At 33.4% G+C, this 17,910-nt stretch overlaps 1 protein-coding gene across 1 annotated transcript in view; it reads left to right on the top strand.

Annotated features, from left to right (window-relative positions):
- The first annotated feature begins 11,412 nt into the window (after positions 1–11,412).
- Positions 11,413–17,910, top strand: part of LOC103084167 (UPF0378 protein KIAA0100-like) — an 11,414-nt gene continuing 4,916 nt past the window's right edge. The window contains 1 exon segment of the mRNA XM_082931352.1: positions 11,413–11,418. Within this exon segment, the coding sequence (XP_082787478.1) occupies positions 11,413–11,418 (6 nt within the window).

Raw genomic sequence — 17,910 nt, 5'->3', positions numbered from 1 at the left:
TAAAACAGTGCAAGATAGCATATGTATGGAATACTAGGTTACAGTATTAATTAATTATAATTATTAATTATTAATTACAGTATTATTTGTAAAAATGGCAGGAGATAGTGCCATAGGAACTGCTCCAGTTAAGGATATATGCCTTTGCTCTTTGGGTAAGATTGCACATTAAGTCTGTTGATCGCAAAGAACTGAAAATTGAAGACAAGTAGTTGCCACTTGCTATTTCCAACCAGGTCTCACTAGTCTAAGTTCTCTGCATGAAGGTGTAAGTCTTCAATTGTTCAAAAAGTTATTTGCCTTTTATCTGGTGTTCTGCACTATGGCATGAGATTCTTGGAATTTGGTTCTGTATATATAATGTAAATTCATTTTGGAATGTAACTTATTTTATTTCTTCTTAATGTTCAATTCAGGGCATAATTTAAGGGTTGTGGTTATATCCAATCACATTATTTTACTGTGTCTGAGATATTGGTTTCTTATTCAAAGAAACAAGCATATTTTATTAATAAGGAAGAATTTTCTCCTGAATTATCTGAAGATATTACCTGTGATCATCACTCATTGAATAAGGGGAAGTTATTTCTTTAGAGGGCACATAGGACTTAATATAGCTTCAGTAAGCTAATAGCCAATAGGCACAAACTTTAATTATACCTGCCTCTCATGAGAAATAAATATGATTCATGGACTCATGTAAAAGAAATATGCAGGATTTTTTGATCAGTTTAGTTTTATTGTTTTAGGTTTTGTTTTTATTTTTTTCCCAAGGTTCTTCCATAAAAGTGTTCATGAGTTCTGGAATAATCATGAAAATGGGGCAAGTTGAGTTAGACCTAGAAAGATTGCTGGATTTAGACAGAAAATATGAGTATTTTGTATGTATTGCAAGGTAAAGTTAGATGATAAGAGATACATAGGGGCTTCCCTGGTGGTGCAGTGGTTGAGAGTCCGCCTGCCGATGCAGGGGACGCGGGTTCGTGCCCCAGTCTGGGAAGATCCCGCATGCCGCGGAGTGGCTGGGCCCGTGAGCCATGGCCCTGAGCCTGTGCGTCCAGAGCCTGTGCTCCGCAATGGGAGAAGCCACAACAGTGAGAGGCCCACGTACTGCAAAAAAAAAAAAAAGAAATACATAGAAATAAAAATTTTAAAAAATATTCTTGATAATTTCTGGTATTATGAAAAAAGTCTTGAAAAAGGAAGAAAATATAATTTGAGGTAATGAATATAGAAGGTGGTGCATGCCATTGTCATTGTCATTGCTATTTTGTCATATTCTTGTTTCTCCTTTAAAAATGTTTATTTTATTTATATTTTAAATTTTAAAAAGTCAAAGGAACCAACATTACTTTGTCTCATCCCTTGACTGACACATTATATAATATAATTTATATACATTATGACAGGTATTATATGTAATTTACATAGTATGCACATGTATTATATGTAATATAACATGTATTATATGCATATAAGTACATATGTGATGTGTATACATATATACATTATATAATATAATGTAACATATATTATAAAGTTACATTTGAACGTATACTTTAGTATTCTTTCCTCCTGTTTTACAGTGAACATACAAAGAATCTTTTGGTTCTGTATGTCTAAAACACTGACCCTCCCTCTATAATATATATTCCTGAGCTATTTAATGTTTTGACATATTTCAGCCATATATCTGCAGTAGATATTACCTGGTGGTTTTTCATGTCTTTTATTTCTCTTTAGTGATCTCCAATTTGATCATGTTGTATTTAAGTAAGGATTTTTCTTTGTGAAGAAGTAACTAATTATGCCTAAGTGTGAAGGTTGTGTCTTTCATCAGTTCTAGAAAGTTCCCAGGTGAAATTTCTTCCAATGTTTTCTTCATCCTATCACTTTACATTTAGATAGGTATTATCTTTGCTTACCATATTCTCCCATATATTTTTAATTTTTTACATTTTATATTTATGGCTTTTTGTATTAAATTCTCTATTTTCTTCAGATGGCTCATCCATCCAATTAATTCTTGCTTTACCTGTGTCTATACTGCTATTTAACTCTCATATAGAATTTTTAATTTGAGTTACTGTATTTTTGAAAACTAATTGGATTTTAGTGGGCTTTTCCTCCCTAAATGTGCTTATATATATATATATATATATATTTATAATCTCATTTCCTCAGGAATATGTTCAATTTCTATTCTAATAATTTAAACATTTTAAGTATTCTTATTTCATATTTATGGTGTATTATTTTCCTATTGTCGTTGTAACAAATTATCACAATAATTTGTTTTAACTTTTGCAACAGTTATCTTAGTGGATTGAAACAACACAAGTATATTCACTTATAGTTGTGAAGCCCAGAAGTCTTAAATGTGTCATAAGGGGCTAGAATCAAGATGTTGGCCAGTCTGGTTCCTTCTTGTGGTTCCAGAGGAAAATATGTTCCTTGACTCTTCTAGCTTGTAAAGGCTACTGGCGTTCCATGATTTTTCTGGTTTATAGCTGCACCACTTCAGTCTCTCTTTCTATTATCACATCACTTTCTCCCTGACTGTAACTCTACTCTTTCTTATAAGGACACTTGTGATTATGTCTCCTTATAAAATTTTTAACTTAATCATATCTGTTAAACCTCTTCTACCATGTAAGGTCACATGTTCACAGGTTCCAAGGATTCAGATGTCAATATTTTGGGAGACCATTCATTATTCAGTTTACTACAATATTCAACAATCCTAATTTATAATCTTTATATACCTGGTATTAATATTTTTTCTCTGATGAATACCATTCACATAGTCTTGTTTCTTATAATATTTTATGATTTTTAATTGGGGCTCATAATTTTTTTGTAATTGTATGGCATTTCAATGAGGCCTGGTTTTTAGGGTCAATTCCCTTAGCAGTTAAGCTTTCTGATGTTGTTGTTCTTTTTCTTTCTTTTCCTTTTTTTCTCCCTGAGACCTAGAGGAAATACAAGTCCACTCCACTTCAAATTAATTATTCTTTTGTATTTTTTGGAACCAGACAAATAGCACAAATTCAATTCCTATACCTAGCCCGTTGCCATAAGTTCTTATGGAGCAAGTTCTATTTTACTTCTAACAAGAGCCTGAAATATGTGGCCTCTCCCGCTGTGGAGCACAGGTTCCGGACACACAGGCTCAGCGGCCATGGCTCATGGGCCCAGCTGCTCTGTGGCATGTGGGATCTTCCCAGACCAGGGCACGAACCCATGTCCCCTGCATTGGCAGGAGGACTGTCAACCACTGCGCCACCAGGGAAGCCCCAAATTCACTTTTTAGTTAACTATATTTTCTAATAGTATAGGTCTTTCTCTACTCCTAACTTTATGCGTGGTGAATTCCCATATAGTTCCCTGCACTGCACAGGTGAAGGCTCACAGATTTCTAGCATATTCCCACAGAGGTACACATATTCAGTATATACAGCAACTTCAGCAATTCCTCATATTCTTGGTTTTGTCTTCCCAATTTATCCTGCCCTCAAAGAAATTCCATTTCTCTATGACATATACAACCACTCTTTTAAAAAATATAATTTTTATTTTATGTAGCAGTTTTAGATATTTTGTAGCCATTGGTTTGTATTGAAGTAAACATAAGGATGTCTCAGTTTTTGCAAATATTGATTTATTTAGTTCATTAAAAAGTGGATTCCATTTTGAAAATGGTAATTTAGTCCTACTTCAGAGCTATTTCAAGTAAATAGAGTTTACAAAATAGGTTGTAGAAACTTATTTCAGTTTTCCAAGTTTATGGCAGTAATTATTACTTATTGAGAGTTTTCCAATAATTACCTGATAATTACTGATAATTATCCTTTTTGAAATAGTATACCACAAATTTTCAGAATAGAGTTTTTTCTTTTGGATTTTGAGGTTAAAGAGAGTTCATAGCAGCTTCTTTTACACATTTAAGACAGCAATAATGTGTCATGAAATGGTGTCGATACAGAAAATAAGTTATATATTCCTTTCTCAAACCTAAATGCTAATCTCTGTCAGAGATTTTATAAAGCAGAGTACTCCACATAAGCCAATACTTACCCACATGGTTTGATCAGACCTCACTGAAACCAAACTGTGCAAAGCAAAAAAAAAAAAAAAAAATTACTCATTTTATCTTTAAGTGAACTATAAAAGAATTATATTTTAAAAATATGAACAAATTCCCATAGTAATTGGCAAAAGTGTAACTTTAAATTTACATGTAGTAATAATTACAAAAGGTTTATTTCCTGTGTATTTGGAAACCCATATTCTGAGAAATTTAGATAAAAATTTATTTAATATATTTTCATTCATGCTTACTATGGCCAGTATTTATTTACTAGCGTTTTCAACATGGAGTCTCTACTGTAATCCATATGTCTTGTTCTATTCTTGTAACTGACATTGAAGCTAATGGAATTTTCATTCTTTATACATCCATAATCTAAGGAAGAACCAATATGAATTATATCTGTGACAAAGGACAAGGCGCTTATTGAATATCAAATGAATTCTGTATTGTGAATTCCTTTATAAAAATCTCAGTAATCACATTTTAAATAAAAGCCAGAGAGACTATTTTTTATTATGTATCAGGAAAATGTATTTTTCTGTGTTACTCATTTTAGTAAAAGAATATTCACTCTTGTTTTTACAAGGAACATTTTATTTGTCCATAAACAATTTGCCTGTAAATTTAAGCAAAGATTTTTTCAGGATTCATAATCTATGAAGTCTGTAAAGATTTGGGGTGAAGAGAATGACAGCACATGTCTGGTAGATCTTAAACTGTAATTTCAAGGATATAACTTAAAGTAAGATTAAAGAACAAGATAATCCTATGAAAAATTCTCCTAATGTAGCGTTTATTTTTTTCTCTATTTGGTTTTCTACATACAATAACCAAGTTATCTTTTTTTCTTTTTTTTTTTTGTGTGCGGTACCCGGGCCTCTCACTGCTGTGATCTCTCCCGTTGTGTTGCACAGGCTCCAGATGCGCAGGCTCAGCGGCCATGGCTCATGGGCCCAGCCACTCCATGGCATGTGGGATCTTCCTGGACCAGGGCATGAACCCGTGTCCCCGGCATCAGCAGGCGGACTCTCAACCACTGCGCCACCAGGGAAGCCCCAATATCTTTTTTTTTAATTAATTTTTTTTCTAAGAATGATGTTATTTTTGTAACATATAGTATAACCTAGCTGATCTAGTCTTAACAAATGTATTAAACAGTTTACATATTTCCATATATATTATTGTCAACATATTACTTTCACACATACTATTAATTACACATAACATATTACTTACACACCATACTATTCTGAGGCTATGTGTATGTGTGTATATGTAAATCTGTGTTTATATGTCTTCATAATAGAGTTCTATCACTGAATTTTCTAAACTTCTTGTTCACAAGCTAAACAAAATAATTGTGTCTTACATATTATTGATCAGAATAAAATATGCTACAGTGAAGCCCTGTGTGTATGTGTGTATATACACATATATATGTGTGTGTTTGTATGTGTGTGTGTGGTTTTGTGCACACATATAGGTGCATCAGGTATACGATTGTGCCAATCAGGATCACATAAGGAAACTTTAATTTACAACACTCAAAAATCAAAATCAAAAATAAACTCTTACTCTTTAACTTGTTCAGTGTCATAACTAAGTCATTCACATTTTCAATACTCAATATATTTTGTCCATTTGATTAGAGGAACTCAAATTTCTATGTTATTTGCCCTAATAGCCACAAATTTAAAATATAAACAAAGTCAACTGGTAAAGAAAATTTTCTATGGATGATCCAGCTCTAGAAATACCTTAAAAACTTACACTAAACCTATTTTAGTGTGTGTTTCCCAGATTCTGCTTCATTGCTCATTTGTAAAAACAAACATTTGCCATGAAGACATACTGCCAATTTAACCTAAATAAGACAAATGAGATAATAAGACCAGTGGCAGATTCGAGTTGACAAATCCTACAGAATGCCCAGCTCCAAGTAAAAAGCTTTTCTTTCCTGCCAAAAGGTCTATATGCTAATACTAATTAATTTGCCAACCTTGGCCTTACATTGTTTGACAATATCTGAGCATCCCAATTTGTTACACTTGTGACATTAATTTGGATGTAAAATGTAGCTTGATCTAGTAATCTATGCAACCTCTTAACCCAACAAGCAATCATACAGAGGCATACTTTGCACTGAAGCGGCTTAGAAAGTAGAGATAATTTTTTTTAAGTTCAGGACATATTAATATGGAAAGGATAATAGTATGGACATTGTAAATGTGACTTTCACTTGCTCATATCCTGGTTACAGCAGTAGAAGCAAAATTATTTATCTTATTTACTTTAACATTGTAGAATCATTCAGAATATTTGCTCTGACCCAGTTAGACAAATATCTGTAACTTAGATGTCAGTTCTGATGGATTTTGAAAAGTCAATTAAGAGTATTAAAAATTATGTATCCTTTGAATCTTTCCTGAGAGTTCCAAAAAAATCACAGGTATTGAAGCCTCGTATGTATTTCAATCAGGTTTCCTTATTATCTAACAGAAAAATTAAGGTACTCCTGATACAAGTTAATTTTGTATATTAGAGTTGAAATAAGTTAAAATTTCAGTTTAGAGAAATCTAGTATTTAAAAATAACAAGCTAGGCACTTAGAGTTAAGAAATGCTTGCTTCATTCCTTTAAAAAGTACCCTAGGTTAAGCAATACTACAACTGTATAGAGGAAGGGCAGGTATCATAAAAAAAATATATTTATTTTGAACAAGTATGAATTGGTGTGACTCATTCATTTAAGAAATAGTTTGGACTCTCCAGAGTCTCCAATGCACGGGGCATGTTTGAAGGCAAAAGAGGCTGAAGAGGGCACAGATACAGCCCACTCAGGAAAGCAGCCCTTCCCATCTCTCACCTAAATTTTATTTTACCCATGGAGTCCTTCTAGCAGTGTGTGCAAGTTGCACCATTCCCAGGGCAACCAAAACTCAACAAAGAGTTTAACAATAAACAATTCTGATAACCAAGTATAATATGCTTGATATATCATTGTTCAGATTGTCAACACATTCCAGGGGCCAGGTAAATCCAGAGTCATATTCTCAGCTGTTCCTGGATATGGAGTGTGAATTTAGACCCACTGTTAACCCTTTAACAATAGTCTACCCCTGAACTCTGGATACGGTCATGTCATATAATTTTAACACCTTTTAATAGCTCTTTTGAAAGAATATATATATATATATATATATATATATATATATATATATATTAATTGGGATATAGTTGATTTACAATGTGTTAGTTTCAGGTGTACAGCAAAGTGAATATGTTATACATATACATATATCTACTCTTTTTAAGACTTTTTTCTATCTAGGCCATTACAGAGTACTGAGTAGAGTTCCCTGTTGTAAGATATATTTTTGACATTGCAAACAGAAAGATTTTTCCTGTCTGTAGCCAACAGGATAGGCAAAATTTTGTGAATGTTAGTATGATTGACTAGACATGTTAGTCTTGATCACATCTTTTCAGTTTTTGAATATTTTATAATCAATTTGATTTTACTTTTAACTCTTCATTTACAACTATTTGTACTTCTAAAAAAAATAAATGTGAGAGATGAATTTAAATGTATATCTAATTATTCTGAAAATAAATTTATTTCTTCTTCAGTCCAGTTAGTTTCCATGGAAGCTACAACAGTTAAGATTTGAAAATCAGTTTTTCCAAATAATGTTCCATTCTGTGATTTTTTTTCATTGGGATATCCTTTTTTTACTCAGTTACTTTCAAACAATAAATCTTTTATTATACTAAATACCATTAGATGTGTTATTAAAGTTTTCCACACCAAATATATATTCACAATACACCAGTGGTGTTTTACTTATATTACACATTCCCAATAAGACAAGCAGTTATTAAAAGTAACTCTTTATTAAATTTAGGGCCTATCAAAGCTGAGCTTCCAGTCATAACCTAGTTACAAATAATCGGCTTTGACAAATACTGTATTTTAAATATCATTGTGTACTGTGATTTGTCTACTTCCCACTAATATGATATATTGCAGATTGTATTTTTCCCTGTTTCCACCAATTGTGTTATCAGGAAACTCTTCCTACTCAATGCTTCTCTGTGACACTCTTCACAACTTGGGCCGTTGAGTCTCTTTCCATGAGTGAGCTCCTCTCATCTGTACTTCCATGATACTCAGTTATACTCTTCACAACCTATTTGGTTTTATGGTCATCAACATATAAGAGAGCTTAACCTATGTAAGGGATTATACCTTCTCCCAAAGAGCCACTCAGGAAAATTGCCTCATCATTTCATGAATATATGTGCTCTACACACCTGTTGTTCATCATTTTTTCTGAGTCTTGCCAAATTTGGCTAGTTTCCTGCCAAAGAAATCCCGTTAAAATTTCTATATGGAATACAATGTACATTTTAACACTGTGGCATGCTTCCAAAAGTGCTATTTCTGCTTGGCTCAAAACACTTAGCTACAAATCAATGGTTTCTGAATCTCTTCAAGACCACTAGGACCAGTGTTGACTTTGCTCTACACTTGCCCTTGTTATCGTTGAGCATGATTGTAGTATAGAAAAATTATATTTACACACACATATTGTGGTTATTGGGAACTCATTTTTTGTTCATTTTCTACTTCTAAAATCTATTCATTCTACATGTACCATAAGAACTTCCTAGAGAGGGTTTCTTTGGAGATTTAGAAGAGAAAAACAATTAGTGTGGACCCTGCATCATCCCTATATTAACCTTTCTTATTATCATCAACCTCTTTTCAGTTCCCATTCTTGAGTTAATCACATTTCCAATTAACATATTCAGAACAGCAGAGCAGGCTTTAGCACACCAAGCAAACTATAGAAATACAACATCCTTCATATCCTGTCAATTACTTCAACAGTGCATCAGCCTGGTTCACAATTATCTAATGCACAAGTGATCAACCATTGTACAATCACAGATCTGTGCAATTCAAAGGTAGTATCTCCTTTAGATTCTAACATAAGAGCTTAATTAATGGACAGAGTTTATAAACCTTTAACTAAAAGAAGTTTCCGAAAGGACCAAGATTCGGTAGAGTCATTAAAGAGTGCTGAATCACAATTTTTTTCCCTCTGGATTACACAGAAAACTTTTTTGGCAAAGTTCCTACCTCACCTTCAGTGCAATGGACATTTCTCAGAAGGAAGCAGTGCTGGTGGTCTTCCAGAGGGAACAAAAACTAATGTTGGTCATTCCCTTGCCTTGAGACACTGTTGATGGAAAAAAAAAAAAAAAAAAAAAACACAACGTTGTTTTCCTGGTGTTATCACTCACTTCCAAGTTCCTTACTTTAGTACCTACCACTTCTCCTGCTTTTAGTTATCCCTAGATTTACCTGGATTCTTCCTACCTGAATTGGGTTGAGGAATTCAGGCACAATCCTCAACCATAACATTGGCAAAAGGTGTAACTGCACCAATGTCTTCCCTTTCATCCATTCATGTCACTGGATTTGAAAGGAATAAAGATATCTCTCACACAAAACACAGTCAAAGCGGCAAACATAAGGCCCATCCAACCAGGAATTATTTTGGAATTAATGCTGCGAGGTTTGAAGTCTTAGCAATAAAGTTATGTGTCAAAATGTCTCTCTCAATTGGAGCCAACAAACGGAATCAGGGTCTTAGTATCATGTGATACTACATTACAACAGAAACAATTTGTCAAGTGGAAAAGACAAAGTTGTATTATGGTATCATCTCCTACACATGCATTCTCACTTCTGCACCCCAAATAACCCCATTTTATATCCTTCTTATTAAAATGTTAAATCCAGTCATCTGATCATGTAGACAAGCTCTTTGTTCCTTTTTCCACTTTTTATCAAATGTTTTAAGTGCCCCTTTCAATTTCTTATCAAAATGTTACTCTGAAGGTGAGAATGTATGGAATATGTCCAAATAATATGGTGCTTTTAGCTGAACCATACATCATAGTTATTGTGTAATAGGTCCTTTAAGTTGAGAAAATAGATTTGGATGCTCCAAATTGAAATAATTCACATTGCTTCTATCTTTTTATAACATTTTGGATCATTGCTTCAGTAATGATATTCACAAGAAAACAAATAAAACAAACAAACAAAAACAGAGAATGTACAAACACTTAGAAATTCTCTGGAAGCTATAAGTGATGGCCTAGTATGATCTAACTGATAATTATCAGGTGGATTTTGTCTCTGTGGAATTCATTCCACAGCAAGTAAAAAAAAAGAAAAAAAGACATTTTCCTGTCATTCTGAAGAGCCATAGGCAACTATTAGTACTTCAATGGAGAACAAAGAAATTTACCTTCATTCAGTCCAACTGGTAGTACCCATGGAGACTCATCTCTTATACTCAGCCTGCTATTTCATATACTGTTTCAAACATCCCATTCCAGCCTCTTCAGAACTTTCTGCTAGGTTTTTAAGGGACCATCCAACACATACTACCTTTTCTTCATTCTTTGGGGTTCCTGAAGTCCTTCAAGATTAGGGATTTCCACATGTGCGTATTTTTAATTTTCCAATTGTCTATGACCCATTAACCAAACACATAGGCAGGTTAGCTCCACTGTCCAAGAATTTGTAAAAAATCCACATATGTCCCTTGAGAATAGGCTTCTAGCATTTGTACAAAAGCTAAATGTACTACTGCAAGTAATTTAGCCTACTGTACAGGTTTTCCTTTTCCTACTCTTACAAGAACTTTTTCTCCATCAGCTGAATTGCTGAAATTTCCATTATTCTGAGAATTATCATAGGGACACCATAATACTTGCCCTGTTTTATTAAGAAGAGGGTCATATGGTCAGGTAATCCATCAATGGGTTCTGGGAGAAAGAAGGTCCTAGGTTTCATCGATTGTCATGCAAATGGTAACCATATTATGTGACAATCCTCCTGAGGCAACACCTACAGTATTCAGTATTCAGCACACACACAATTTTCACTTGATAAATAAACTCTCTTGGGAAACATCCTCATAATAGTCTCAATTGTCTCAATCATAGGCTCAGAGTTTCCCTTTTGTCTTCTGATACACTTTCTCTGGATTATTCTAGTCTTTTTCCCATCCACAAGTCCCATGCAGGATAGTTAAGAAAGCAAATCCATTATTGTGTCCATATGTCTTTAGTATTGGGTGCTGTCTCTACTAGAGCCTAATACCAAGGGAACAGTTTCTATTGAAAAGAACAATATATAATAGCAGCATGTGGTAGCTTTTAGGTCTGTGATTCTAGGAGCCTGTAATAAGGGGTTGGAGAAGCATTATCTGACTTCTGTCACTAAGTTCAATGAGCATGGTGGTGAGTTGATAAAATCTAATACCATATATTCACTTGGACCTTATGGTCCCAGTGGACTAGACAAGTCCTGTTCTATAACACTTTTTATATCCCACCATATTTAGATGTCCATTTGAATAGTCTTCTTCTAGTCACTTAGTTCTTTCACTTTGCCTCTTTTAAAGAGGTAATTAAATTCACCAAATTAGGAAGGTGCATAATTTGGAATGAGATATATCCACTAAATATGGACTGTCTTCGTAGTAGTTAAATTCTTCAGAAACACTAATTACCTCTATTTTGGGGGAAACCTCTTGAGGCACCAGGCAACTAATTTCCCAAATTTCATAGTCTTAGCCAATTTCTAAATTTCTGAAACTCATCAGCCATTCTCTTTAAGACTTAATGTGTAACTTTTGTTGTCAAGCTTTTTTTTTTTCACTTCCTTTTCCAATTCTGTTACTAATATAATGCCAACAGCACAGTGATTCAGCCTGCTCTTCACCAATATCATGACCAAATTTCTCCTCACAAAAAGTATGATAGTACAAGGTAGAATTTTAATACCTTTGACAATGTGGTAAAATCGTATTGAGTTTCCACTCATATAAAGGCAATTGTAAGGTGTATTTTTTTTTTTTTCCTGTACGCGGGCCTCTCACTATTGTGGACTCTCCCATTGAGGAGCACAGGTTCCAGACGCGCAGGCTCAGCGGCCATGGCCCACGGGCCCAGCCGCTCCACGGCATGTGGGATCTTCCCAGACCGGGGCACGAATCCGTGTCCCCTGCATCGGCAGGTGGACTCTCAACCACTGCGCCACCAGGGAAGCCCCGTTGTAAGGTTTTTAAAATTTCCCACTCTAAGTATGAAAACGAAGTGTTAACACAATGTCACATTATACCAATCTCTGTTAGTCTGTTGCATATTTTAGATAGTTCCTATCAGATACTGTTATTAACTGTACTATATTATTCATTCCTTGTTAGTATAGCATCAGTCTCCATGACCCTCTCACCTTTCTCATTAATCTAACTCAAATTGTTGTAGCGTGCATTGATATTATTACCCCCACTTCTAACATTTTTAAAACAAAGTTGAACATTTCTACAGCAGGTTCTTATTAGTTACCCATTTTATACATATTAGTATATATGTGTCAATCCCAATCTCCCAATTCATCACTGCTGTATAAAAATATAAATAAAATACAATTCAAAAAAAAAAAAAAACTAAAAATAGTGTTACCATATGATCCAGTAATCCCACTCCTCTGCATATATCCAGAAAAGACGAAAACTCTAATTCAAAAAGATACATGCACCCCAATGTTCATTGCAGCACTGTTTACAGTAGCTAAGACATGGAAGCAACCTAAATGCCCATTGACAGATAAATGGATAAAGATATGGTACATATATGCAATGGAATATTACTTAACCATAAAAAAGAATGAAATAATGTCATTTGCAGCAACATGGATGGACCTAGAGATTATCATACTAAATGAAGTAAGTCAGACAAAGACAAATATCATATGATATCAATTACATGAGGAATCTAAAAAAAATGATACAAATGAACTTATTTAGAAAACATTTTTAAATGTTTTCACAGACATAGAAAAGAAAACTTATGGTTATCAAAAGGGAAATGGGGGAGGGATAAATTGTGAATATGGGATTAACATATACACACTACTATATATAAAATAGGTAAACAAGGACCTACTGTATAGCACAGGGAACTAAATTCAATATATTATAATAACTTATAAAGGAAAAGAATCTGAAAAAGAATATACATATGTATACATATATAGGTGTGTATATATATATATATACATATATAATATATACACATATGTATGTACATATATAAAACTGAATCACATTGCTGTACACCTGAAACATTGTAAATTGACTATACCTCAATTAAAAAAATATAATCACAAAAAAGTTTTATGAAACACCATTTTAATATTCATTGTGATGTTAGAATTTAGATAAATCCTTTTATAAAAAAAAAAGTTGAAAATTTCTGTTGCCCTTTGTGAATATTATATTACCTAGTACTCATTACCAAACTTCATGTCCAATTTATTCTTAATGAAATTGGACCTAAAGGACATAACAGCAATGTTTCCCACTTATGTCACATTCATTGCAATTATGTATTTAGAGGTATTTTGCTTCCAGTACTTTGATCTGCAATTTTTTTTCATTCATGAATAATTTCATTCATTGAATGCCTTACAAGAAAGTATCTCCATAACCACCCAATTCCACTGAAGTCCTTGCAGTTTCTCTTCACTGTCATAGGCAGGGATGCTGTTGTATTTGGGACCTGTATCCAACAAGCCAAAGAAAATTTGCTTCACACACTCTGATATTTAACCTAAACATTTCACACAGCCATAGAGATCATGCTGGGAGATGCAGTTTCAAGTTCCTGGACTAAATAGATGAGATGAATTGTTCACCATGTTTCAGCCTTTCTATTAATCAGCCTTTCATTTTACCTATTTTAAACTCACCCAGTAGAGGATAGATTGAATGTGACAAGATCCTTTAAGAGGTGTTTAAAAGATGTAAAGTAGATGTTTTGTGGGTACTTATTTTTTTCTATTTTACTTCCCTCTTCTTTTTTTAAATAAATAGCAGAACAACTCTGCCTGGCTTAATCTTTTTCTTCTTTTAAACCATTACCCTTAGGTTCATTTTTCTTTCTCTTTCTTTGGCCTTTTTGAATTGCTCTAACCTTTTACATACTCTCAAACTCCATGGAAGGTAATTCAGGAAGTTAATCTACTACTATATTTTAGTGCCCTTTTGCTCCCTAAACAGGAAGATTGGAGTTTCACAGAATTTTATTGTTCCCAAAATTGTTTGGGGGAGCAGCATGCTATTAGGGGCAACTCTATTTTGATTACCATATAAACAATGAAATGGCATTGACCCTCTTAGCATTTTCATTGTTCAATATGTATGTTCCATTTTAACATGGAAGAGGAAATAAGACAATTCTCAGTTGTTTTGAACACTCACCTGACTCTGGGTTTTACCGCCTTGAAGAGGAGAGATCTGCTACCTTTTTGTCACTAATTAATTGAATGCCAAAACCACAACTAATTTTAGGTAGCTACTTATTCCAAATAGATCCCTTTATTCTGTAATACCTAACTATCAAACTGTTGATTAACTTTAATTTTATTCCAATCTTCAAAAGAGTACTGGAACATCATTATGAACCATTTCTTTTTGTCATATACTGACCTCAAATTATTTACCTGGTTATTCTCTAGCTGACAGTTTCACTTTTGCCAACACAGTCAATAGTAGTCACTGTACATTTTATTTTGTAGCCATTTTCACATTTTTTTTTTCTATTCAACTGTAGTCAAATTTACATCATATAAATTCCATCAAAAGGAGAAATTCCTAGTCACCTGTGGCAAGGTTTTCACTATTTCAGACTATGGATGGATTGACCACCATCCAGAGATCAAACTCTTATCAGTTCCTTTCTTCCATATTGTCTTTCACCTTATAAATCTTTTGCTATACGTGTTGAATACGTGTGTTTGTATCAGTTCTACTTCTACCCCTAATCTGCCTGCTATACAACCATTGATTCAATGTCACATGATACTAAGTTCAGAATCCATGAAAAGATTCACAAGAAATAACTCATTTTGCTTCCATTAAATGACACACAATAGGCACATTGGTGAGCAATTCTTTGTGCAATTGTGAACGATTTTTCTTTGGCTTGTTGGATACAGGTCCCTAACATACCAGCATCCCTGCCTATGATAGGTACACTAACTTGCAGTTGTTTGGGGAGGTGAGGCTCTACCTCAAGCACAGCTTGCAGGTCTCTGCACTGTACAAGTTTCACTTTGCTATAGAAACAAAAACAAAAAAAAACAACTGAAGTTGAAGTTAATTCTGTCCACTTTAATTCGTTAAACATATCCCTGCCATTTCTTTCCTATCATTTATACTCTGCATGTCATATAACCCATTAAGGAATATATGTCAAGGCACATACTTCCCATTACAACTGCAATCTACTGGTCAATGTACTACAATAAAAAATTATGAGTGAGATGCAATTGCTCAGCTTGGTAGAACATAGATAAGGTATCATTCCACATTTATTTCTGGAGGCAGTAGTCCTGTACCACACTTTCAGGAATTTCTGAATCTAGGATAGTAGTTTTGAGCAGCTGCTATCTCTTTATCTAATATGGTATTTGAATATGTCAGCACTATGGTTATCAGCCTTTAGACATATTTTGTCAAATATATTTTGCAATTGTGGAGTGGAGAAACAGACTCAATATTCAAGATGTGTCTGACTGGCAAAAATCACAGAAGGCTTATTAACCCCTGTTTTGGGAAAATATTTTCTGCATAACAAGCTTAGTAGCTCTATTTATTCACATTTCTTTCTGTTGACAGCTTGGTAAGCTAAGCTCAGCTGGGCAGTTCTTTTGCTGGTCTTGCCTGTGGTGACTCATGCAACTTTCTTTATCTGGGGCCACATGGTCCTAAATGAACTCATTACATGTCTGGGGCTTTTGTTGCTTGGCTGGACATTCTGAGTCCATGTGATGTCTCTCTTCACATGATTTCTCATCTTCAAAGAGGTTAAACTCTGCTTACACATAAAATGAGGGTCTCAGGATTCTAAGATGGCACATTCTATTGGTGGAAGCAAGCCATAGGGCCATACAAGATTCAAAAGGAGAGGGAATAGATTTCACCTCTTGTGAGAGGAAAAGAAAAAAAAGTGATATTTTAATCATCACAACCCTCTCAATCAGCTCACTGTATTTGTAGTTAAGGATGACATTACATTACAATGAAGGATAGTATTGTGGTTAAGGATAGAATTTTATTGTAACATCTTCTGGAAAAACCCAAACGAAATTTTTGGGCAACCCAATAGTTACCAGAGACTGGCAACTAATGAGAGGTAACAATATATAAGGCAATAGAACATTGTGGTTAAAATCTCACATTTTGGAATCAATTTGTTTAGGTTTGATTCTTGGCTTCTTCATCTAATATTTGTGTACCTTAATCAGGCTGTTTAAGCTATCTGTGACATTCTTTCTCCTTTGCACAATAAGAATAATAATTATAATAACATAAGTGTCATAAGGTTGCTGTGAGGATTAAATGAGCTAATGGTCTAGCAACTGAGTATTATAAGAACTGAATAAATGTTATAAATCGTTTTTGTACATTACTTACATTATACATTGCTCATCACGTAGTTATATATTTAAAAATATTTATAAATGATTACTGAGAATTCACAGAATTTTCCCACATGTTACACTTAATTCCAGATAGACTGTTTTTCAAATGTTATTTAAAGTAAGGACACTATTTTGCTCTGATAAATTATTGGTTTTAACACATCCATTTTAGCTTATAAATATGTCTTTGATTTCTAATTGTTATGTATTAGAAATTTCTCCAATAATTTTCCCATAATTGACATGGTGATATCCTCAAGTACTTGATAAAAATGTTATGCAATTTTTGTCCTGTAACCAAGACAGCAAAACACTAAGGACCTCTTATTATTCTTTTGTTCTGCCTTCTGTGGGACTGAAAATTAATCTTTTTTCTTCTTTCATTTTTACTATGCTGGAAAGCTATATACTATATCTTATTATAGTAATTTTCCTTAAAGTTTTAGCATGCTTAATTTTTTTTATATTTCTCTAACCCATCCGTGTTAAAGAGGTTAGCTTGTTATAAAATTTCTCTACATACTACTTACCCACCTGATGTTTTTGTCTTGTAAAATTGTATTTGTACCTTTTTTTAAAGCAAATGAAATTGGTGTATTTATTTCATAAGCTTTCTATACTTAGTCTAATTTATTGACATGCTTTATTTTTATGTTTGCTCACTTATTTTTTGCTCCCCACTTTTTAATGGGTTCACAATTTTTCTTGCTTAAGTACATCATTCAGTAAATTTTTGGCAAACATCTGGAGCAATAAACTCTATTGGTGAAAATGGTTTGATTTTTTTTTAACTCAGTAATATATGTTTAGCTAGATATAAAGACAAATATTGGGATTTATTTTCTTTCACTGTAGTGACTTATCTACTATACCTGATAGAATGTCCTACATCAGATTACAGATTTTTAATTCTGGTGGTTTTTAATATTTTCCCATTTTCCTTGAAATTTTATTTTATAATTTATTTTTGCTAGGTATTATTTGCCCTTATGTTTGTTTCTGTTTGTCTTATTCAGCAGTGGAATATATTTTCATTCTAAAGTATGTTTCTTGTCAATTACAGAAAAGTTTGGATCTTGTCTATTTAAATTTGGATGCTCTCTCATTTATCCCATTTTCTTCTACTGGAATTTCCATTAAATTTCATTTAGAACCACTCAATCTATGTTTTATATTTTTATCTCATAATGTCTTAGATACCTATCTCAATTCTAATTATTGACTCATTAATTCTCTCTTTC

Source organism: Lipotes vexillifer, unplaced genomic scaffold (genome assembly GCF_000442215.2).
Source record: "Lipotes vexillifer unplaced genomic scaffold, Lipotes_vexillifer_v1.1 scaffold1893, whole genome shotgun sequence".
In the NCBI taxonomy this organism is placed as follows: domain Eukaryota; kingdom Metazoa; phylum Chordata; class Mammalia; order Artiodactyla; family Lipotidae; genus Lipotes; species Lipotes vexillifer.
Note: the sequence above shows the minus strand (reverse complement) of the source record. Positions and strands in the feature narration are given on the sequence as shown.